The sequence below is a fragment of the Tachypleus tridentatus genome, chromosome 13, assembly GCF_004210375.1.
Source record: "Tachypleus tridentatus isolate NWPU-2018 chromosome 13, ASM421037v1, whole genome shotgun sequence".
NCBI classification, from domain to species: domain Eukaryota; kingdom Metazoa; phylum Arthropoda; class Merostomata; order Xiphosura; family Limulidae; genus Tachypleus; species Tachypleus tridentatus.
In genome coordinates, this window is record NC_134837.1 from 65867021 (window position 1) to 65891404 (window position 24384).

Here is a 24384-nt window from a genome sequence, read left to right on the forward strand (position 1 = left end):
CAGTTATTCCACATATTCCAATGAACACCAAAGTCTTTCTGCTCTAGGAGGCGATTCATTGGGAAATATAATAGGTTTGATTATGATTAACAAACTTAGCAAGCACATGATTTACAATTTGTTCTGTCAGCTCAGCCAAATCGTTATCGTGAGCATAATAAGGTGAAGAGAGCATTTTCACAATACCTAACCTAGACACAACTTGGCAAATATATGGCTATCAAAGCTAGCTGTTTAAATCATGCGGATCTCTCTAAGAGTTCCAAAGTATCATATCTATTAATTAGCCAAAACATTAGTGACATACTGTATTAGTATATTAACCAATAGATAAATTTCAGCAAACATGGTAAAATAATTAATAACGGGAAGCACATACAATTTACCTTTCTCAATTTTGGGCAGAAGACTAGTTATATGTAGAGCAATTTTTTCGAAGAGGAAACTTACAACTCTCCGACAGAGGTTCCCTGATTCAACCAGTTTTTAATTTAGACAACACACACGTTGCAATGTCTAAACCGTTGCTTTTTGTCTTTATTTAAAAGTGTCTAAAAGTAGAAAAATGTGAATACCACTTCCTGGCAACCTCCAGTCTTTTCATTATGCAAACTTTAAAGTGTTTCTTTGCTTAGGACTATGGGTATCAACTGGATCAAAAGTTGGCTACTATATCTCTGTGGTTCATAAAAATAATCCAACACACCTTTCCACAGTTTACAAGTGTCATATGCTATCTATACCAGTTTTGTAGTTTAGCTCAATGCGCATAAAAAGTGTCCAAACTATGTCTGAGTCCATTGATTGCTATTTTGGGAATTATTCATTTGTCCCTCTTCGTAGCCACCCAAATGGAGAAGTGTCACTATTTATGGTTCTTCATCATCGTTTCTGCAATGACTTTGAATGTATCCAGGATCTGAATTATCCAAAATGGGCATTATTATACTTGCTAGTGAGATAATCCATTAATTGGCAAGTCTTATAGACTTAAGAACTTGAATAGTGAATTGCCTATTACACGAGTAGTGGTGGTAATGTTTGACAAGTACTGCATCTATTGGTATTTAAGAGCAACCAACACATGATTTGCATACTCGATTACCCAGTTCACATTGTCTTGTACTATTCCCATTTTATTTTCACTGCTATCTTTATTAAGAATAGAGAGTTTTGATAATGACAAGTCAGCATTAGTACTTCGATTCAAGAACTAAAAATACATCTAAATTATTGTGTATCAGCCCTTATCAACGCGCATTGTAGGTGGTTATTTTAGGAAAACAGAGCACAAGCCATTGATAATACAATATAAAACCTGGAAGACTGCGGATTTCTAATTTAGTCTCAGGTTGTGAACTAATCCTTCACCACCATAATTATTAGAGGATATGTGGATATTCCATTCACACTTATTGTATAACTTTTGGAGTTCAACTCCAGTTCTATAAACATGAATGAACACGTTCGTGGTCTTAATTGTAGGCATTACATCCCTTATGCACTAGCATACCAATCTCAGGTTCTAAGAAGCAGCTTAAAACTTGTAAAGAAAGACTAAAATGCCGTCCACAAATATAAGATATTTATTCCATTTTATTCCACTAAATATAATCTAGATCAACCATTAGAAATAACCACATGCATGACATGTAATTCGTACAATCTTTCTGAGCTGCTGGAAGTGGTCTTTAGCCTATTTTCATCATTTATCTAAAACTGTTAAAAACCAGAAGAATTTATAGTGTACTGAAGTATTGATGATCTTCCAACACATCCAGACATTCACTTTTATATATCAGTGTTTGAGCTAGTGTATCCTGGTTTCCAGACAGAAAACAATATGCTTTTTCATCAGTCCTATAACTGCTGCAGATTTCTACAGTGCACTAGACTGTACATCCAGAAATTCCCTTGAGTAGATTACTATTTGGGCTCGTGTATCCTGCTTTCCAGACATAATTCAATGTTCCTTTTGTATCAATTATATCACTGCTGCAGACATTACAGTGCACTAGACTGCTTTCATAGTACACCACAGTACATCATCAGTACATATGGTGGCATTACTATATAATATCAATCTTTATACTTGTATTCTATTTCCTTTTGTCCATTCTGATTAGCAATGGATGGTTTTGTCACAGTAGTACTGTTTACTTCTTGAACAAGTCAAATTAGCTGACAATTTCTGTAGTCGGTCCATCTTTAACCATCTTTAAGATACCAATGCCTATAATTACACTGAAAAAACAACTTCACTTGGCATGCAACATTGCAAAGATGAAGCGATGGATTTTCATGGTGTTTTTGATATATATCAAGGTCGCATAAGGTCTTGGTGGCTTCAGTATACAATGTAAATCAACTTCTCTTCTGCTTCATGGATTTTTTCACGTGTTACAGATACCTCTATAAGTCGTCTACCTTCAGCTAAGAACTTCGAAACTGAGAAATAAGATCCATCTGGAGCAAACAGAAGGCCCTACAAAGTTATTCCCTTAAGGTTAAGCCTTGAGGGAGGAGTTTGTATGATAGAGGGTCATAGGGAAAATATGCAAACGAAAGAACCTGAAACACAATGGTATGGCCTATATAGAACCCCTCAGCCGATGCCAAGTAGATGGCCAAACCCACACAGCTGGTTGCTGCTTTTTTGAGAAGTGAGATGAAAAACGACAGTTGTGGATGAAGTGTTTTGCCAGTAGGAAAGACAGCAAATATTCCCTGAGCCTAGAATGGTTCACAGAACATCTTTGGTGAATAACATCTGACAGCAGGAACTCTTTTAGTCAGCAAAATAATGTTCCCTTCTATAAAAAATCTATGATTGGTGAGTAACACACGATATTCTCTGCAATGTGAAGCACATAGCGCTACTAATAAGCAGCCAGTTGTTGAGACCTGAATGAGGTTGGGCTTGATTGTATATAAAATGCAAACTGTCTCCAAGAATAAAGGTGAGTGGCTGCTGAGCTCCAAGTTGGAGGGTGGAGAACCAGTGGTTGTCAAAAGATGTCAACTAGTTCTAGAGTATCAACAGATGAGCCAGAAAGATCTTGTTAAAATTATGCCAATTGCTGTGTTAAGCAAGAAAAAATCCATTTAAAGAGGTACCCATAATATTAGTAATTGCATATACAAGCCATAAACTAGTTGCTCCTTAATACGAATACTGTGCCATGAAGAAAGAACTGCTTGCATCTGCTGCATTTAGAGCCCTATTGAAACTACTTATATGGCAGAAAATTTACTATCAAGGGAACATTTTGTCACTAAAGCGGCTTATAAATATTGAAAACTTGAAAGAGATGATTGCACATTAAATAACAATGTGCTGAGAATATGAAATATTCACACATCACTTAGGAACTCAAAATGGAATTGCTGATGTTTCACAACAAGATAAGACATTGCTCATTTGTTGACTGTCCTGATATGGACACTAAGTTCAAACAACGATTATTTCAGGATTTCAACACAAAGCTAACCAATTAGTGATTTCATAGATGAATAACTACCAAAATTCACTATTCAAGAGCCTCAGAATGAGCAATTAAGAAACTTTGAGCAAGTTTGGGTGATTTTGTCATGCAGGAAAGTAGTACAAACCCGATGCCAGTTGATGAGCTGATCGCAGGCACATGCAATCTGTGGTACTTGTATGGGCATGTACAGGTTACACTGGTGTTTTATGCCAATAAAATGTTAGAGTTGGCCTTTATAGCAACTCATGGTACCCTCTTTTTCTTGCAAAGCTGATTCTCCAAACTCTGCATCATGCAAAAATTAAAGTTCACCGTGTTGTTACCTACACTCTAGTCAACACCTGGCAATGCTTCTAATAAAGGGGTTTCAGTTGTGCTGTTGAGAATTGGCTCCAGTGTGAAAACGTATGGCCTTGATAGAGCAAATGGCTCCACCTTCAAAAGAATTGCCTTGGGCATTAGTGGTCCACTCTCAGAAAACAAGAGAAATAATCAATATGTTCTTGTCACTACTGACTACTTCACAAAATCGGCTAAAGTATATCCATTGGATGACACATTAAAATAATCCATTGTTGATGTGCTGGCAGAACAATTGATAACATATTTGAGTACATCTAGTGATATCTAGAGAACATACTTAATAACCAGTTGCTCTTGGAGTTGTAAAAGATGTTCAATGTTCACCATATCCTTTCCGGTAAGATTATGTGGGTTAACTGGTGTTGAAGATGTTCAAGTGGATGCTTTCAGTGTTTGTAAATCATGGTAAAAGCAGCTGGAATGAACATCTATCATATGTCAGGATGGCATACTGTACATTTCAGCAGCGATTGATAGGTTGCTTGCAAAACATTCTCATGTTTGAGCGCAAAACAAAGCTCTTTGTGCACTTGTGGACTAGCCTTCTAATTCTGAAGCATTTCAATGCCTTCAGCTATATAAGGAGTGGCTGAGAACAGCTATGTTGGACATACACCAATCTTCATGCTGAGAACTAGGTAAGGTTACTATATACCAAAAAAAAGATCCTACATAAAGACAACTTGAAAGAGGATCTTTCAGCGTGGAGACTGGATCTGTAAGTCATACATTTCCTGCACTATGCATACTGTTCAACTTTGAATGGACTGTTCCCCATCTGATATTGAGACAATCAAGTCTTACGTGACCACTCTTTCAACCAACTCAGTTATTTTCAAATCACCATGCTCATTAAAACTCCCAAGTAGCAATGCTGTGATAACATTGTTAATGAAAAGACATCTGTGGTACTAAGGCGTCTATCTCTACTACTCCACCAGTGATGCTTCCTGCTATGACCTTTGAGTCAGTGTAGGAGAGAAAATCATTTCCAATAAAGCTCCCCAACAGGTATAAAACAGCTATCCAAGCTTCTGCAGATAACGATGTTAAAACACCACTGCCAAGATCCTATAACCAATTAGATGGAATATTTGGGATTTCACAACTGCTAAGAAGACCGTCTACTAAAGCTACAAAATCTGTCATTACAGTTAGAAAACGAGATACATTAATTATGAGATAATTTGGCATGAGCTAGGAAGACTCTTGTAAGAACAGAACTAATGGAATTATCCGCCATACCACCATAGCTCCACTGGAGGACATTAAGTGAGCCGTTCTATTTTCTCCCAGCAAAATTTTAATATTTGAAATTTATTATATACATATATTTGTATTTTGTATGGCGTATGATACTATTATACATCTTTAAAATTATCAGCCATATAATAAATCAGTCCAAAGTCTGTGGGTTTAAAAATGCTAAAAATCGGGTTTCCATAACTGCGGTTTGGAAAGCACAACTGTAATTAGTAGCTTTGCGCTTAGCAACAAACAAACAAACAAAAACAACAACATATTACTGATTTTTTACTTAATAACTCTAGTTTTTATTTATTTCATGTATAAAGAATAGTTTGATTATTATTATATAACCACATATACTTGAGCAAATACACAAAATATATTTCATTACCTCTGGAGATAATGATAATTTATTTTATTAATTATTCGGTTGTACAGAGAATATACTGTTTATTCTATTTACAACGTTTTAATGTAAACATAGTAAAACGTTGTGAACAAAATAAACAAAAGTTTTACTCTGTACAATAGGTGAAACTTTGTTTGATTTTTTAGAGTCCTTTTCAATATTTAATTATTCAAATTATATGGTCTTCAAGTATATTACTAGCCCTCTAGTGACAATTTGTACATATAGTAGTTTGCATAAGTTTTTTGTGAATTTTAGTGGATTGGAACTGAAAATTTTGTGCGTTAATCAAGCTTTGAAACATTGCCTGTTGTAATTATGAGTCTACCAGCTTTTTTGTGTTTAAGACGTTCTGTAAAAACTGTAAGATGTTTCTTTAGATCAGCCTTTAATGTTGGTTTAATTTCGACGACAGGACAGAAACGTAGAACTCTTGCGTCGTCTTCGTGTTTGTGGGATTCTTTCAATGTTCAGGATAATGCTGACTTCGAAGATAGAGTCCTTAAATCATCTGTACCAGTTATTGTTGACTTTCATGCCACGTAAGTGAAGTGAAAATTTCAGAGGCTTAGATTATAAAAATCGGAATAGTCAACAGATAAAGCAGATCAGCCTACAAATTACAGATACTGAGATACAATAATATCAGCATATAAACTTGGATTTTAAATTTTTATTTATTATTTTAACTAGCATTGTTATTTACACATCAACCATTGCCAACCTACCGTAGGTATGTCTAGTTTGTTTTATCGTTGTTGTAAACCAAATAATTAAGTGTCAGTTATAACTAAACTAAAATACAACTATTTAATAGACGAATTAAACAAAAATCTTAAAGCCAGCCCTTATATGATACTATTCTTTCTAAGTCTTTGAATAGTGAGCAGGTACCAGAGGCTTGGGAGTTACATTTTTTCACTCCTCTTTTCAAGGGAGATGATAAAAATTGTCCCAGTAGTTATAGACCCATTAGTTTTACATCAGTTGTGGGAAAAGTTTTGGAAAATCTGCTAAAAGATGCTTTGCATCCGACAAAGTTTAGAATTTTTTTGATAGTTATAATGGTTTCAATAATGGAAAATCTTGCCCTACAAATCTTCTAACATGCTTTGAAAGTGTTACTGTATATATATAGATAGATAGATAAAGGTAGGGGTGTAGATTTAGTGTATGTGGATTTTCAGAAAGCATTTGACAAGGTGTCATAAAATGAAAAAAAATTCTCTATCTGGAGGATAAGTTAACTGTTGGGATAGAAGAAAGCACAGTGTTATAAACAGGAGTTCAGATAAAATGGATAAACGTTACAAGTGGGATACCATAGAGATCAGTCTTAAAGACCTTTACAGTTTACTTGCATCAATGACTTAGACAAAATAATGGTAAAAAATTACTTAAATTTGTGAAGAGGCACTGCTGGTTTACAAAGAGATTTGGTTCATTTAACAAGTTAGATAAATGACAGATGGGTTTTATTTATAATAAATGCATGTAGATTATAATAATTTGAACTTTCTTATGGTGAGTGTTTTTCATAATGTATTATTATTATTGTACAGGGTGTTTGGAAAGTCACTGTGCACTTATATATTTATTAACAGACATGTTTAAATATAGAATACAGGAGGTAAATATGAATGACAATTATAAACAACATTGAAATTGACCCCCATTGGCATCAATACAGGCCTAAATCCTTCTTATTTTGTTTTTAAACACTGCTGTCAGTTGCTGGCTTGAAATAGACTGAATAAAATATAATTACAAAACTGCACAGTGACTTTCTGAACACCCTGTAGGTTTTACACATACACTTGTTTAGTAATATACTTGCCTTCCAGACCAAAAGCTGTAACTTTTAATTAAGAGTTAAAATACATTCATCTGTCATGAAGTATACAGTAAGAGCCATGTTTATTATAATTTTGTAAAAAAACAAGAATGCGGCTTACTGTTATTTTATGGTAAAAGCAAACAAGGTCATGCTTCAGTATAGTATTTTTTTAACTAATAGGGTTAGCTTCTTTCTTTCAGTAACATTAGGCATGAAAAATGCAGAATTAATTCTTCCTTATTGTGCAAATAGTGATTCTAAAAGCATGAGACAACTGATGCCTTGTATAAACCATTTGAAAGTTACTTCAAGAGGATGTCATACATTGTTCAGTTATCAGTAAAATTTGTTTAAACAACAGATTTATTAAACCTTGAGAAACAAGTACCCTATCAAATTGTATGAATAAAATTGCTTAAGGCTTACATTTTGCTGCTACTAGTAACAGTAGTGTTTGTTATTAAAGGTATTTTCTAAGCCCCTAAGTAAGGGTGATTTTTTTAAACATCTTCAGTGCATAATTTTTGATGCAGAAGTTAATACTTGACTTAACTTTGTATTTGTATTATTGTGTTGTATTATTAAAATTTACTCCTTTTTTGAAGAATATTTTCCATGTTTTGTTTTATTTCCAGGTGGTGTGGACCATGTAAATTGCTTGGTCCAAGACTAGAAAAACTTGTAGATTCTAAAGGAGACAAAGTTCATCTTGCTAAAGTAGATATTGATAACCTTGCAGAATTAGCTATGGAATATGGAGTAAGTTTAATCTTTAGCTCTTGTTTAACTACATTAACACTAAAGTTAATAAGCTTGGAAAGGCCCACATCCAATGGCGAGTTACTTTACCTTGTAACATGAACTGGATTATGTCAATAAGTCGTGTTTCATTGCACTATTACTTATACATTTCTGCAGTATATTTATGAGTTTAAGAACTTTAAAATCTGAGGTATGGGTTGTGGTTCTCATTGTAGAGTAAGACTATATAGAAATAATCCTATAATGAAAGGTTAATGTGATACTTGTAGTTTCAGAATATGAATATCAATTTAAACCTAAAGCAATCTGCATTTAGACAGCTACACTTATATCACCCTTTAATCATCCACCCTCACTGGTTTTTCACCTTGATTTGAAAGCTAAATAGATATATTTGGATGTGCCTCATAATTTTTGGGTTTCATCATCACAGTTACCCAAGTAGTGTTCTCTAATAAGTATACTTTCTTTCTGTTTGTTTACATTGTACTTTTTTAATTATATGATATGTATATAATATCAAAAAATATTTCAAATTACAAGTAAACAGACACTGTACAACTACCATTTGTTGTCTGTTTTTAAGGTATCGGCTGTTCCATCTGTGGTAGCGATCAAAAATGGAAAAGTTTTCAACCAATTTGTTGGAGTTCTAGATGAAGATAAATTAGAGGCTTTTGTAGACAAGTTGATTGGCCCATCTGACCTTTAAATGTATGTTAGTGGTTTCTAATCAAAACTGTATTTTGTGAAATAAAAATTAGTTTTAGTAACATTTTCTTATTGTAACATGTTTTTATAAATACACACATCACTTAATATAAACTCTTGAATGTTTATTTGTATTATAGCTAGTCTTTCAAGGTTAATACATGTCAGTATAAAAATCAAGTTACTTTCGTGGTAATGTATTAAATTTACTTCATACTTAAGATTATAATCTTACTTTTGTTTTAGTATTATGATCAGTATATGTTATCAGTTAAAAAAACAGTTAAGAACTTGATAAATTTTGGATTAAAACTTAATCTGAACAGACGCTACCAAGTTAATGGTGTTAGAGATATTCAACAATAAATATGCAGCTTATTATTAAACATAAGAATAGTGTTAACAACACTAAGTAATATGATATGCTATGTAGTCAACTTTATTTAAACTACACAAATTTGATAAGTGAAAATAGAACTGATTCTTATTTTAGTATATGTTATATAGATAGGTTTGTTTTTTTTAATTTATGAACAAGAATTTCAAGATTACTTTCTGACAAATCAACATTCAATTGTTGTTCAGTTGAAGGTAGAAGACACTCCAAAATACTACCTCCAATAACCAATGAATTTAAGTCACGAACGTGTGTGATATATAAATTTGTTAATGTTTGAAATGCATGCTCCATTTAAACTATTAACATAAAAATGTATTTGCACTGTAATAAAATCTAAAACACACAGAAGCATTAACATGGCTGTAAAGGGAAAGGAATCAGGCAACTAAATAGAATTCCAGTGAATGTAGTTTGAAAGAAATACTGATCATGTATTTCCTTTAAAACAATTTGAACCAATCTATATTTTTCATGTTATTTGATTTAAATTTTTATTTTATGTGAAATAAATGAAAGTTGCTATGAATGCATGTATTTTATGATATCAACTTAAAAGCTAGAATTTTGGTAATAAATAGTTTCTATAGTTAGTTTAACTGCAGGTAAGCCTAGTATGTCACAGTAGCATATATACTAAATTTCAAAAGAAGGAAAAACTGGTTCTTACAGGTATTAAATAAGCCAAGCACTGAACTCTGAAAACCAACTTGTTAGATTGTAGCACACAATTATTTAAAAAAAAAATCTCTAACGATCTATGCATCCTTCTCAAACCAGTTTTTTTTTACTTTCTAAAAGTATATCTTTTTATACACAGTTTTCACATGTGGTAGATACAGAGATATCAATATATCAATTGCACTAAATACTATAGTACAATACCTCACCCTTCTCTAGATTTTGTGTTTTAGACCTATACAAATATCTTTATTCATAAAAGAACATTACATTATTTATTTAGTTTTAATTTCCTCATGGGCATTTCTTGAAAAAAATGAAAGTTGATAAGCTATCTGCCAGTGTTATAGATACCTCTACAAGTTACTGGTGCTGCTACTATTAAAACAAAATTATAAATAACTGTGAAATGGTTTCTTTAATAATGAATAATTTGAGAAGTTATTGCTAATTAAAACATTTAAAAGAATTAACTGAAGTATAACCAAGTTTTTCTTCAATTTCACTTAATATTAAACTATAATTGTTTGTCTAACCTTAAATCTGATTTACAAAAAACTTATTTCATTATTCTTTCTAGAATAAAAAATCTCTTCTATTCAACACATTTTACAAGTCTTAAAAACATAAATTTCAGCACCTACAGATTTGTTCTAATATGATACATGGAAAAGATTTATTAAACAATGTATTTTGAATTAGTATATTATGTTTAAGTAACCAGGTTTTATGTAAAACAAAATATTGATGTTGGTGGCTTTTCAATACTTAATACATTGGATATTATAAATTACTAGATATCTAGTATATCAATAACCTATTATACAAACGACCTACGGTTCAAACAAAACTAGTTTGACAAGTAACGTCTGAGGTGTCAATTACATTTTCACTGTCATGGACACACTGTGCAGGAATTGGAAATTTCATACCACGATGATGACGGCTATTCCCTTTCAAACTTCTCTCTACTTACAACATTAATCAGGTTTCAAAGTAATGAAATATTAAAACATTTTGTTTTTTATCGTATACCTATATGGTAGTAAAAAAATATTATTCATTAACACTTGACAAAAATAAAGCTAAAAAGAAAATTATGATTACTTATGTAAATATAAACAGATTGAGACAATTACTTTTATTTCTAAAGGTTCATAAAAATCAAGCAGTACAACAAACAGTGACAATGTAATTTGTCTAACTAAGTACACTTTTCTTAAGTTTGTACATGAGTTTAAACCCTTTTTCTTTCAGATCATTCACTCTCTTCTACTGTAGAAACATAAGCTACACTCTCAGCATTTAAATGATAATTACCACCCACAAGATTGGCAGTACATTTAATGTGTTATAATGGAGATGAAGAAAATTTTTTAAGTTAAATCAGGTTAATTCGAGAAGAATCGTATCTGGAAAAATCCTTTTTTTATTATACTAAATAGTAGATTTATATGAGGACTTGTACAAGCAAATTAGAAGTTTGGTATTTAAAATGTACTTTTAATAATTGTTCTAAACTGCTACAAAGCTGCTCATTCTGTATGTCTTACAAATGGGTTACGTCGGTTATTGATGTATTTTCTTTCCTGGTGTTAAAATAAATACGTAAGACAAAATAGTGATGTTGATGGCTTTTACGTAGTACGGTGGATCTTATAAATTATTAGATACAACATACCAATAACCTGCTATACATGTATCTTGTACTAAAAACGAAATTGAATACCAATGAATTTGTTGTGTCACTGATGGAAACCTAGCAACATAAACGAAGGACAGTTTTCATAGTTCAGTAATAAAAAACCCTTAAGAAGTGAATGTGTCATAATTTCCATGTTATTAACTTCCAGAAATATACTATTTAGTTACATATTTAAGATTTGCTACTGATAAACATAACTGAATTTCTGAAGTTCATAACTAGGTAAGGTGTAATGTACTGGAAATTTATACCAGAACACTTACTGATAAAAACTGTTTGGAGCATTTAGATTATGAGAATATTTTTGGAATCCATACTGAAGTCCTCTTCCGATATGGTATAACTAAGTGGTGGATGGTCAACAGTTTACGTAACAATGTAGCATCAGAAATTTAACCCTAAATATTACAATAGGAGAACCAAAATAGAATAACTTACAGTTGACTAATAAGGTAAATTAGAGTGAAATGTTATATTAAGTTGAGCATTCTTATCACCAACAGGAAATAGTGTCTGAATATTCTCTCCTGCGAGAGCTCTTCATACAAAGCATGTCTCTTCTAATCCTCACATACTACTAACATCTCTAACCCAACAACAACACTTATTGATATTTGCTGATAAATGGAGAAAAGTTCTTTGAAACATATAATAATCTCTACACTGTGAGCACAGCACCTTTACTTGAAGTTTTATTAATTTGTTTCCCGATTCTGTTGTGTCGCTCTTCCCCACTACCTGTCTTTCATTGCCATCAGGAGACACTGAAAGAGCTAACTCTGGAATCATATCCACACTTCCCACATGTTTTGAATCCCTCACCAAACAGTCAATTTTTCCAGTATTTAAAGAGATCTGTTCCAGTGAAGATAGTTCACCCAAACCCCCAGAAATGTTTGAAGTTGGTGAGTGTGTGCGTGCAGATGTTTTTGAAAGCTCCTGGGATTTCTCTTCATTTGCTCTTGTCAGCTGTTTCTCAGCAAATGTGGCTTCATTCATGCAGCAAGGTTTAATGCAGGGACTAGAAGGGCTTTCTGGATTTACATCATTGTACAATCCATTTTGTAAGACAGCATCACTTATGTGATACAGTTGTGAACTAGATGGTGGTAATAAATGTGGTACAGTATATGAAATAGACTCTTCACATTCTGGTCCAGTTATCAGTGATGTTGGAGGTGTTTCAGCAGGTCTCAAGGTTTTAGGAGTAATACACTCTTCAGAACTGTTGTTGTATCCTAATTCTATGGCAGATTTCTTGTCTAGGCCTTCACTGTCTTCTGATGAGGCAGTTAACCTACCAGAGAAAGAATGACTGGAAATACCAGTACAAGATGATACGTACGATAAGTTAGGTGGGGCACTGATCCTGGCCTGAAATATAATGAATCACCTGATAAAATAACCACTGATACTAATATAAATTAAATTACATGTGCTTTCTCACTTTCATACACAATAAAAAATGTTTCTTTCCCTAGCTAAACCATAAATAGCAATCACATTCTAAAGAAAAATCATCCCTTACTGTGTATTTGTTGATTATTAGATATTATAGCAAAGAAATAAGTTGATATTACATATTCTCGAAACACAACTTTTTTACTATTACTAATCCGTAAATTTCTCAAAAAAGATCTACATATGCAAATTGTACAATGTTTGCTCCTGTACACCTTATATCATTGGTTCTTAAATTCTTAGGCTTGTGTACAATTTGTTTCATTTAATTTTTAAAATTGCAAGTCTAGGCCTAAGATAAAAGATTAACTATTAACAAGAATTCATATTTTAATATTAACACTTATCCATCAAGGTAATGGATATGACTGCTTTTTCTTAAATGTTTCAGGCTTGCATACTGTTTTTTTGTTTAATTTTTAAAATTACAAACCCAGCCCTAACATAAAAAAATATAACTATAAACAAAAAATTCATATTTTTTATGTTAACACTTATCCATCTAGGTAAAGGATATGACTGATTTTTATAGCACAATTGAATAATATGTAGTACCATTATTGTTAGGTTTAAAGGAAGAAAATAGTGACAACTTTATGTAGGTAGAGGGTGAGTATTGTGTACATACATAGGTAGAAAGCTCAGACAGGGCTTATTACAAAATTTGGTTTTTAATATAAATTGTGTATTACAGTTTTCGAATTCCTGCCTCATAGGATATATTCAAGTGACAGAAACAATCTGTAAAAATTTTCCTCTCGTGTCAACTGCATTTAACAGCTTGCTAAAAAAGGTGTATTTTTACTTACAAAAAGAAAAAGTACATAACTGATTATTAGAAAAAACATCCATCTTACAGAAGTAACACAATAATCAAAAATTTGAAAAACATATTTTACCTTCGGTAAGCCAGAAACACTTTGTCTCCTTAAGTTAGGGCTACTGTGACGAGACCAGGACTTAGATATGTCATCTAGTAGAATCTCTTCAAAACTACTATTTTGTTTCAATCTTAAGGAACTCTGTTTGGATCCAGAAACTGAGTGATTTCGCCGGTTTGCTGAAGGGCTTCCACTCTGTCTACGTTGTCTTTCAACCATTCCAGGTTCACAGTGATTTGAGTTGGATGTTGAACACTGTTCACGCTTTATCATTGTTGCAAATCCTGGCACTCGATTCATAGATGTAAAAAGTGGTCGATAAGGGCCTTGACCGCCACAAGGAGAAGATGTTTTACTGCAAAAACCCATGTCTTGAGACTGACTTCTCTGTATGGCTGAAATACAGAATAATTGGTTTCATCTCGTATATTGAACCAAAAACAATTCCTGTGTACTTTCTTATTCAATTTTCTTCAAATTCCTGCAGTCTAAAAACAGTCTTAGTGTATTATTTTCTCAGTCAGACTCTTGAAAAACATTTGAACTGAAATACATTTATTACATTGAATTTGTTAACATGAAATAATCTTACTGATACATTTAGATTTGTAAACTTCCTAGCGTATTTCATTCTTAACCTCATACAATTGTCACATATTACACTCTTAATCTGATATAACCATAGTCTACCCTATTTTTGCTAATGTAACAAAAAGGAGCTATATTTATGAGCTTGTCACAACTATGATGTCTGAGTTGCACTAACAGTGATATATATATAACTCCAGATCCACTAAGGTAATCTCTGGGAAATTTTCATTCAGTAATTTGTGCTTGTTAGCTTAGCCATCAGAGCAGATAATTATACATTAATTAATACTTTTTATTGCTTAACAATACATACACATAATGGTGAAAATTCACAACCATGATTATAATTTTTTTATGTATGTAATGTTTTAAAGCAATATTGAAAGATTATGGCATTCTATAAAATAATAAAACAAAAATATAGACTCATACCAGAAAGATGTTCCTTATCATACATCATCTGCAATCCTGAACGAAGGTAAGGTTGAGTATAATCAGGAAGTTCCAACAGCTTAGCTATTTGTTGTAATTTTCTCTGCCTAGACTTAAGTCGTCCTTTAGTAAGACGCTGCTTAGCTGCCATGCATCTGATATGATCATCAAAAACAAACTTGGCAGCAAGAAGGGGTGTTTGTCCATTCCTCCCAGCAGCTCCTGTTGATGATGCAGGGTGGTGAACAGTGAGATGGAGACATCGGCTATCGTCTTTGTCCCCAACAACTTCAACACACTACCAACAAAAAAACAGTGATGAAGTTCTGCAAGATCTTGAGAAAGTTCCAATCACACACTTTACAAACAACTGGAGTATTTCAACTACAATGAAGATTTCATTATTACCTAAAAGCATTGGTACCTGGTATATACTTTGCAATAACTTACCCAAGACCTGGCATGTAGTGCTGCTTTACAATAACATATCTGGGACCTGCCATACATTGCTCCTTTACAATAGCATAACTGCAACCTGGTACACACTGCTCCTTTACAATAACATACCTGAGACCTGGCACACACTGCTCCTTTACAATAACATACCTGAGACCTGGCACACACTGCTCCTTTACAATAACATACCTGAGACCTGGTACACAATGCTCCTTTATAATAACATACCTGCAACCTGGCATACACTGCTCCTTCAGAATAGCATACCTGGGACCCGATACATACTGCTGCTTTATAATAACATTTCTCAAACAACAATGTTCTGAATTTATAATTAAATAGTAAATATTAAAATAACAACCACAGTCACTACCTTATGTTAATCTACCAACCATAGTCACAATTTTACATGAGCCCTATATGCATACAGGAAGGTCACATCGCAAGCTTTCTACACATTTATGTTAATATACTTGGCATCAAAATATAGTTTATAATTTAAGTTTTTCTAGTAGCACTGTGCTTTTTGTGTCTGATTTACCTTTGTATTTATTATATTATGAATCTTAAACTCAGCCATATCTGCATAACTGCAATGCATACACAATATATTTGCATTGCCATGTGATCTAACTAGTTATGCCAATAAACTTGTTCAGAAATTAATTAATTCTTTCTTGTTTCTTACAACTTCATTATTTAACATTGTTAAAGGCTGGTTGGAATATTTCAGTGGGATTCATAAACTTCTGACAGGTATTTTGCAAAATTGTATGGATATATTTGCACACAGTAACACACCTGAACTGAATTTTTTTTAAATAAAAAATGTATGGTCAGAGGATACTTTAAAATATTATAACTCAAAAAGTAGGTTGAACACCATCCTGATTTTTTTTTTGTAGATCATATTCAGAGATTTAAGAATATATGGTAAAAATCTGAAAATACTGAATAACTTGTGACATGGTCAAACTGTGGCCTGAAGTAGGGCTATTTTTAGCTAAATCATAAAAAAGTTGCATGCAACTATATTTTTTACAGGAGATCTAATTACAACAATTGCTGATTTATCAACTGATATGTTATAGGAAATTAAAAAAAAAATTCAGCTTTGTATCATATTAAGTCTTAGAGCTATGGCTTACTAAATAAACCAATGTTTTTTATGATTTGAGGTTTTCAGGTGATTTTACAACCCCACTATGAAAATCCTAAGAGAGATAAACTTGGTTTGAGACCATTTTTGAATTCTGCAAAATTAATTCAGTCAGTGTAGCAAATTTCAGCCTTCTACCACCATTACTCTTGCAGCTTTAAGTAGCCAAAGTTGCCTGAAAATGAATTTGCCAAAAATAAAAAAAACAGAGCTTAATTAATTTTACAGGGTTGTACATCAGAAACTATTAGAGATAGTGATTTAATATTTGGCAGTTTGTCATTATATGGGTAGATGAGCACATGTGAATTTTTTCAAGGCATTATGCTGGGGTCACCTGCAGCCCCCTGGATGATTTGACATGGAATGACCCTTTATCAAATGATGTTTTCAGTACAGACTGCTGTCTATCTTATCTTCAGTTTGAAAGTTTCCCTCATGGTCTTCAGATTAAGGAGCTTATGCTGTACTTAGAAAGCCAGTTAAATTAAAATAGTTATAAGATATTTCTTTCGCAACATTGTATTACATATTATTATTGTATTCTTAGATGCTTTATTTAAGCAAATAATTATTTAATGTACTAGTACCATCATTATAAAAAAGCAGGCTTAAATTTCATCAGAAACTGAGAGCAAAAGAATATGATATTGAACATAGGTACTATATTCTTCTTTTTAAGTTTTTTTTTTTTACTTATTGTTAGAAAAGTAACTGAAAAAGTAAAAAGACAGAAGCTTATTCGGTTAGATAATGAAACATGACAACAATGATGTTCCATATGGTGTGCTCATGCATTACGTCATTCATTATAATAACACAAGTTGCGCTTAGTTGTTTAGCATCTATTGGCACAAAGCAACTAGGCTATCTGTGCCAAAAAACTGGTAAAAGAATAAAAATAAAAGTAAAATTATTAAAATACATAAAAAGGAATCATGCTAAAACAAAACAAAGTCCAATTTTTGAATTGAAAATTAAAACAGTTAAAAAGGACAATGACCCTTAAAAAGTTAAAAACACCCGAGGTGGACAGTGTCACCATTGCCAATGACACTGTCCAATGCCAAGGATGAACCCATGGTAAAAATATGGTGTTCTCTCTATTAATCATAACGACAGCACAACAGTAAAATGTGGGCTATTGTGACATGAGGATCACACAGACCACACATTAGTGTATCAGTCCCAGATAAAAGAAGGCAATCAGTTAAAAAACTGTGACCAATTCATAACCCAACTATAACAACTTGCTTCTTCTGATCCTTACAGAAGCAAAATGGCCAAAGAACAACAGAAGGTTTGATCTGGAAAAGCTTGTCATCATGCTGCTCACTCCATGTTGACTGCCAACTGGCACAGAGCTGAACCATTAATACAGGTCCATAGTCTATGTATGGGACAGGCACAACAGTGATGGTGCCAGAACAGATAGACTTGGCTGTAATGTCAATGAGCTTGTTCTCGCGAATACTGACATGGACTGTATTAAAAAAACTAGATAGAAGTAGATGATAGAGAGAAATGGACCAGTCAGTTCTGAATATTGATGAGAACAGAGTGAGAACTAACATGAAGCAATTCCAAGGCCAGTAGAAAGCTAAGTGATTCAGTATAAATAGTACAGTTTGTGTACTGCACAGCTTCTATGTGATCCATGGCAAGTGAAATGGCATAAAATTAGGCAGTGAACACAGAAACTGTAGAGAGGATGCTGTGTGCAATCACTGAACCACAACAAACCATGACAATGCTCATAGTCACCTGATTTCGAACCATCCATATAAAAAAGAATGAAAGGGTGGTTCCAAAGATGTTCAGCAAATAGAAGGTGGTACTTTCAATCAGGAGTATCCATCTTCTTTAGGTGAATCAAAGAAAGGTCACATTTGGAAATGATAATTAACAACAGTGAGATGGGCTGACCAGTGGATACAGCTATGTTATCCAAGGACAGATCCAATTCATCCAACTGTGCCTGGATACAAAGGCCAAAAAAGAACAATGGCAGACTGTCTATTCTGAAAAAGCATGGCCCACTGAGGAAAGAAAACACAAACACAGGTAGGATGCTGTGGTAAGGATAAAAGTTTTGAAGCATACAGTAAAGACAATTGCAAATGGCAAAGGTGTAAAGGAGGTTTATGAGGCTCAGTGTACAAGCTCTAGACTGGAGAAGTATGGAAGACCCCTGATCATGAAGAAGTTCCAACATCTTCAAGGCCAAGGTCCTGGCAGAGCAACAGACCAGAAGCGCATAGTCCACTTTTGGTTGAATAAGCTCTCCCCAAGAGGTGGAAGAGAGGACACAGAAGATGTTTAGTGCTCTTGTACATTTGGCATGTAACTGCTTAATGTGTGGTATATAGGTCAGCTTATTGTCAAAGATAACCCCCAAGAACTTTGCCTTAGGAACCATGGGAAGCACAACTTCTCCAAGACAGAGTTCAGGATCTGGGTGAATATTCCATTGACAGCAGAAGTGCATGCAAATGGTTTTAGAGCAAGAAAAGGAAAAACCACTTGTTGTGGCCCACATCAGTAAGCAACTGAGAGCAGTCTGAAGCTGTTGTTCAATAAACCTCATGCTTGATGACTGACATGAGAGGTGGAAGTCTTTGGCATAGAGACCATATGCAACTGTAGGGAAGAGTTGTCTACTGATGGCATTAATCTTTATAATGAAAAGTGTAACACTCAAGATACATCCCTGAAGGACTCCAAGTTCCTGTGGGAAAGAATGGGACAGTGTTGAACCCACACAGACTTGGAATTGCTGGTCCATTAAAAAATGCCTAATAAAAATGGGTAAGTGGCCATACAACCTGTACAAGTGGAGGTTTCACAAGATGCCATACCTCCACATTGTATTGTAAGCTTTCTCAAGGTTACAAAATACAGAAACAAGATGTTGTCACTTGAGAAAGGCTTCTCTGATTAATATTTCAAGTTGAATCAGGTGGTCCACGGTGGAGTGCTATCATTGGAACCCACACTGGGTGGGTGAGAGGGAACTGTTTTATTCAAGGAACCAAACAAGACAAGCATTAACTATCCTCTCTAAGAGACAGTTTGTCAAAGCAACTAGACAGTAGTTTGAAGGAATCTTGGGATCCTTCCCAGGCTAAGAGAAAGAGTGGACAATAGCATGGTGCCAAACATCAGGAAAAACATTCTCCTGCCAGATACAACTAAAAACAATCAGAAGAATAGCAACAAAGGCAGGAGAGAGACAGTGCAGCATCTCATAATGAATATCATCAGGTCCAACTGATGTACTGCCAGACTGATGAAAATCAAGTTTGAGTTACACCAGCTTAAAGGGGCAATTATAGTCATAGAGGCAATCAACCCAAAAGGAAAGAGGCAATCACTCTACACATCTTGATGGCTAAGAAGGTAGGGGATGAAGCAAAAGTGCTATATGCACAAGAAAAGCTTTTGCTAAGAGTACTAGCAATGCTCTGGGCATCAGCAACTTCTTGGCCATCAGAAAGCAAGATCGAAAGAGGGGGCACAGAAGTATGCTGTCCAATGACCTTTTGAATCTTGTCCCATATGATTTTGGAACTGGTGGTAGACGAGATGGTAGAGGTGCATTTAATCCAAGATTCCTTCTGGCTTTGACATCTGACTTGCCAAGCATGTGCACAGGCACACTGAAAAGCAATGCAGTTTAAAAGTGTGGGATACTTACAAAAGGTATCCCAAGCCCATTTCTGAGCCAATCCATGCTATGTAGCAGGCAGGATTCCATCATGGTCAAAGATATTGTGCAAAACGTGTTGAGGTATTAGGAATACATTGAGCAGCTGCCTGGACAGTAGAGTCAGTTACTGCTGCCACACAATCGTCTGTTTATGGCTTTCAGATGATGGCAGGATCAAGTTCTGAGAAAGTAGTGAAAGAGGGCCAGTTGATCTGGTTCAACTTCCATCGAAGCACATGGGTTGGGTGGCACTGACCATAGCCAGTCTCTCTCAAAATGATAGGAAAATGATCATTAGCCTGTGGATTGTTGTCAACCCTCCAAAAAAAGTGAAGGGGAGAAGACAGAAAGATCAACAGCAGTAAAAGACTGATTAGGTGCATTAAAATAAGTATCAGTACAAGAGAAGTATTGAATAGAGAAAAGTTGTGATCCAAGAGTATATGCTCTAGGAAATGACCCTTCCCATTAATTTTAGCACCACCCCAAAGGGGATAATGATCATTAAAATTCCCCCAGGATTAAAAATGGAGATGGTAACTGCTCGAAGAGGACATCAAGACTGATGGTAGGACCCACAGAAACACAGATGGCTACAGTCTCCAAGGGTGTATTAAGCAGCAAAGACAAGAGTGGGCACATGCTGATTAATCAACAATGCCACCCTTCCATGCATTCATCCATCATACAACCTGTTATTTCTGTATAAAGAAAACTGCTGAAGGGTTAATGTATCGGCAGGTTTCAGAAACATTTTCTGTAAGTAGAGATACAAGGGATAGTGAGAATCAATCAAATCCTTAATGTTATCTATATTCAAACAGAAACCTCAACAATTCCATTGTATCAATGTGGCCATTTTTATTTACATGTAGGAGAATGGGGCAGGGAGCCCTTCTGTTTTCAATCACTTTTTTTTTCTTTATTGGATGAAGGTCTATTGACCTCCATGGATCCTATCCTATCCTATGGTTTCTATCTGCAGACAAAGATTCCAGTGACTTAAGGTGTGAATTAGTAATCGTTTTGCTTCTTGGGGCTGTTGAAGAAGATGGACCCGAGAAAAATCCTGAACCTGTAGCCAAAGAGAGTGGAACCAGGCAGTCACTGGAAGGAAAGGCGGGAACAGAGATGAAAGAAGATGTAGATTCATCAACTCCTTTAATCATGGAAGGCAAAAGACTCTTCAGGTGTTTTACAAATGACTGCTGGAGGCACAAAGAGATCTGTCTGCTCTCCCACTGTGGTAGTGCAACAGAATGCAGCAGCATATGTCTGAGATTGAATTGGGGACAATAATTTCTGAGCGAACAACAACAAGAACCACCATGGCAAGTATTTCATTTTTGAGAAAAGATTTTTCGGTTTCTCAAACTGGGGTGTTCAGAATAGGATTATCCCCATTCAATTTTGCATTCATAATCATTGTGGTCTTTGCCATTACAATGAGCCCATGTTAAAGAACCATGACATGATGTTTTGAATGACCACACCATTGACACTGGAAACATATGAGAGGGAAGGAAATATATGGCTGTACCTTACAGTTGAGATAACCTGCTTTGACTGTGACAGGAGGATGTAGTGATGTAAACATCAACATCAGAACATTAGTGGTCACCATAATTCTGTCTTTGCAAGTGAAGACTTGCCACACTGCAGAAACTCCTTGGCTGGAAAACCAGTAAGGATCTCCGACTCAGGAATGTTCTTTCAATCCCTCTCAACTAAAACTGCTCTGGAAAAATTGAAATTTCTCAAATAAGGAATGGATAATTAGAAACTGAGGTAAAGAATCTAACTTTGATGGTCACTGTATAGAGTTGTCCATGCGAGATTGGTTTCCGATAATTTTTTTTTCTATTTTTATTTATTTTTTCTTAAATAGGGGTATCCATAATAAAGACAATACATTTCAGTGCCCACTGACCCCACCCACCATGAAGCCCTATGAGAGGATGCACTTCAATGCTAAACAAGGGCACTGCAGTAATGAACACTTTCCCCGAACACCAGCATCAGATGCAATGTCCACAATACCCACTGAGAACGTCCAACAATGGTACTTTGTTGAACCTAGATGAAGCGGACCAGCCAACTGACCCTGGAGGGGCCACCCCAAGATTGCCCATCTACAGGAATTCAAGGCCAAAGTGGTGTGTTGAAGTTGGACCCCTCAACCACCACAATCCTCTCCTCCACAGGTTGCCATACACAGCAAACATGAGGGTGGATGTTTAGATTGCAGAGGAGATGAACTGAAAGTACAGAACCTTCTCTGGGAGGCCCCCTCACCACATACAGGAATTCACCTGGAGGAGAGAGTTACGCAGTTGTTAAGTGATTTATAACTTGCATGGCAGGATTGTTACTTAGCAACAGTTCAAAAGGTAATAAAACAATAAACAGGAGATTACATTTGTTTATGCTAAATAGCTTAAGGTTTGTAACATTTTCCTTCAGTTTCTTAATTATTCTAGATAGGAATAGAGGAATTTAGATTTATTTTATAATTCTTTGGGGTGGTTATAAGATTGGTTAAATCTGTCAAGTCCAGACAGAGTTAGGGTAGAGAAAGTAACAATAAAATATAAATTTTAACTATAAAACTCTGATATTTGTTTAGGTTTTAGAGGCTACAGAAACAAAATTTGAATACTTTTCAGATGAAGAAAGTATTTTCAATCTTAATGCAGAGATCACTTTATAGTCAAAGCAGTCAACACCCTGACTCTGTGCATTCATAAGTCAAATCTTTAATCAAAACAATTAATTAAAAAAATCTAATTTTCTGTGTATAAAAGACTTTTTTGATATTTACTCAAAGCTTGGCAAATTTCAAGAAGCTACAAGTACAATGCTGAAAGCTATATTATGGAAACTAGCAGTTACTTTTCGGCTATAAAGTAGGTGTAATCCACCAACCTTACACGGAAAGAGTTAAGGCCCACAATTAATAATAATTATGAAAAAAACTTAGAAAATATAAATGCATAAGAATCAACAGAAAAAATAAAAATTAAATTTTATGGAGTTCCAAATGAGCGAACTACAATAAATAAATAAAGCAAGTTAGATTTTTTTCGAAAATATTTGCTATTTCTCAATTAAACTGTATATAATTTAGAAACTTAGATATTTAGGATACACGAAAAAAGGCCTTGCAATGACTGGAACAGGAAAACTAGATTATTATTTCTTTCATTACTTCCAGAAAACCATGCTTTGTTTTTTTCTAAAATAAACACAAATATTATATTTGTTTCTCAGTCATGGACTATGCTCAGAATGAGTATATTATTTCATTATTCACAAGCTCTTACCTTCATTGTCTACATGTTTAGTCATTCAAATAAACTTAATTTTGAATCTTCCTGTGCATACCTGTAAAAATCCAACAAACTTGACAATGCCCCATCCCAGCCTCTTAGTGTCTGGATGAACAAGAATCACCTGAAGGATGTCAATCACCATGAACCTACGAACCTTCTGTCCATCTTTCAAGAGCACCGTGCAAGCAATCAGATCACTGTTATCTGGAAAGTGAGCTCCACGTGTTGTGAAGATAGCCTCAGTAAGGACTTTATTCTCTCCGTATTTTAAGCATTTCTCTACCAACTTACTAAAGTATTATCAATAAATCTAGTATAAATTATCTCAAAATTACATCTGTGTTTCTCTGTTAAATCTTAAAGCATATACACGTTAATTATACGTGGTGTCTACTCGCAGCTACCAAATATGAGGACTAAAGAAACACCAATTACTGAATCATTAACAGTCATTTACCGATACCTAATAGCAACATTAATAATTAACATTTATTTTCAACATTCTCATGTTTCTAGAACTCTTTTTCTTTTTAATAGCAACTTTATTATTATTACATAAAATCCTAAGTATATATAACACAAGTATATTTCTAAAGACATATGGTTTATTCTTCTTGTTTAGACAGATGAAATTACTAATAATGTATGGTATACTAGCTACTTGCATATAATTTTCAATAAAGTTTTCTGTAAAGATACAATTCTCTTGATTATTATAAAAATACTCATATTATGTTTCCTTCAAGAAATGCACATATTGAA

At 34.2% G+C, this 24384-nt stretch overlaps 2 protein-coding genes across 5 annotated transcripts in view; one reads left to right on the forward strand and one right to left on the reverse strand.

Annotated features, from left to right (window-relative positions):
* Positions 1-5711: 5711 nt before the first annotated feature.
* LOC143239725 (thioredoxin, mitochondrial-like) lies at positions 5712-8882 on the forward strand. The gene is made up of 3 exons (XM_076481146.1): positions 5712-6050; positions 7981-8104; positions 8694-8882. Exons 1-3 carry the CDS (start codon positions 5827-5829, stop codon positions 8817-8819), a joined length of 474 nt encoding a protein of 157 aa, XP_076337261.1. The 5' UTR covers positions 5712-5826; the 3' UTR covers positions 8820-8882.
* Positions 8883-8928: 46 nt separating this feature from the next.
* Positions 8929-24384, reverse strand: part of LOC143239724 (protein CLEC16A-like) — a 75519-nt gene continuing 60063 nt past the window's right edge. For 2 of the 4 annotated variants that reach the window (XM_076481142.1, XM_076481144.1), the window contains 4 exons: positions 23675-23838; positions 14967-15264; positions 13962-14338; positions 8929-12975 (listed from right to left, as the gene is read on the reverse strand). In XM_076481142.1, coding sequence (XP_076337257.1) covers positions 12169-12975; positions 13962-14338; positions 14967-15264; positions 23675-23838 — 1646 coding nt within the window. In that variant the 3' untranslated portion in view covers positions 8929-12168. The remainder of the gene's footprint in view (positions 12976-13961; positions 14339-14966; positions 15265-23674; positions 23839-24384) is intronic. The other 2 variants (XM_076481145.1, XM_076481143.1) reach the window with 1 other exon arrangement.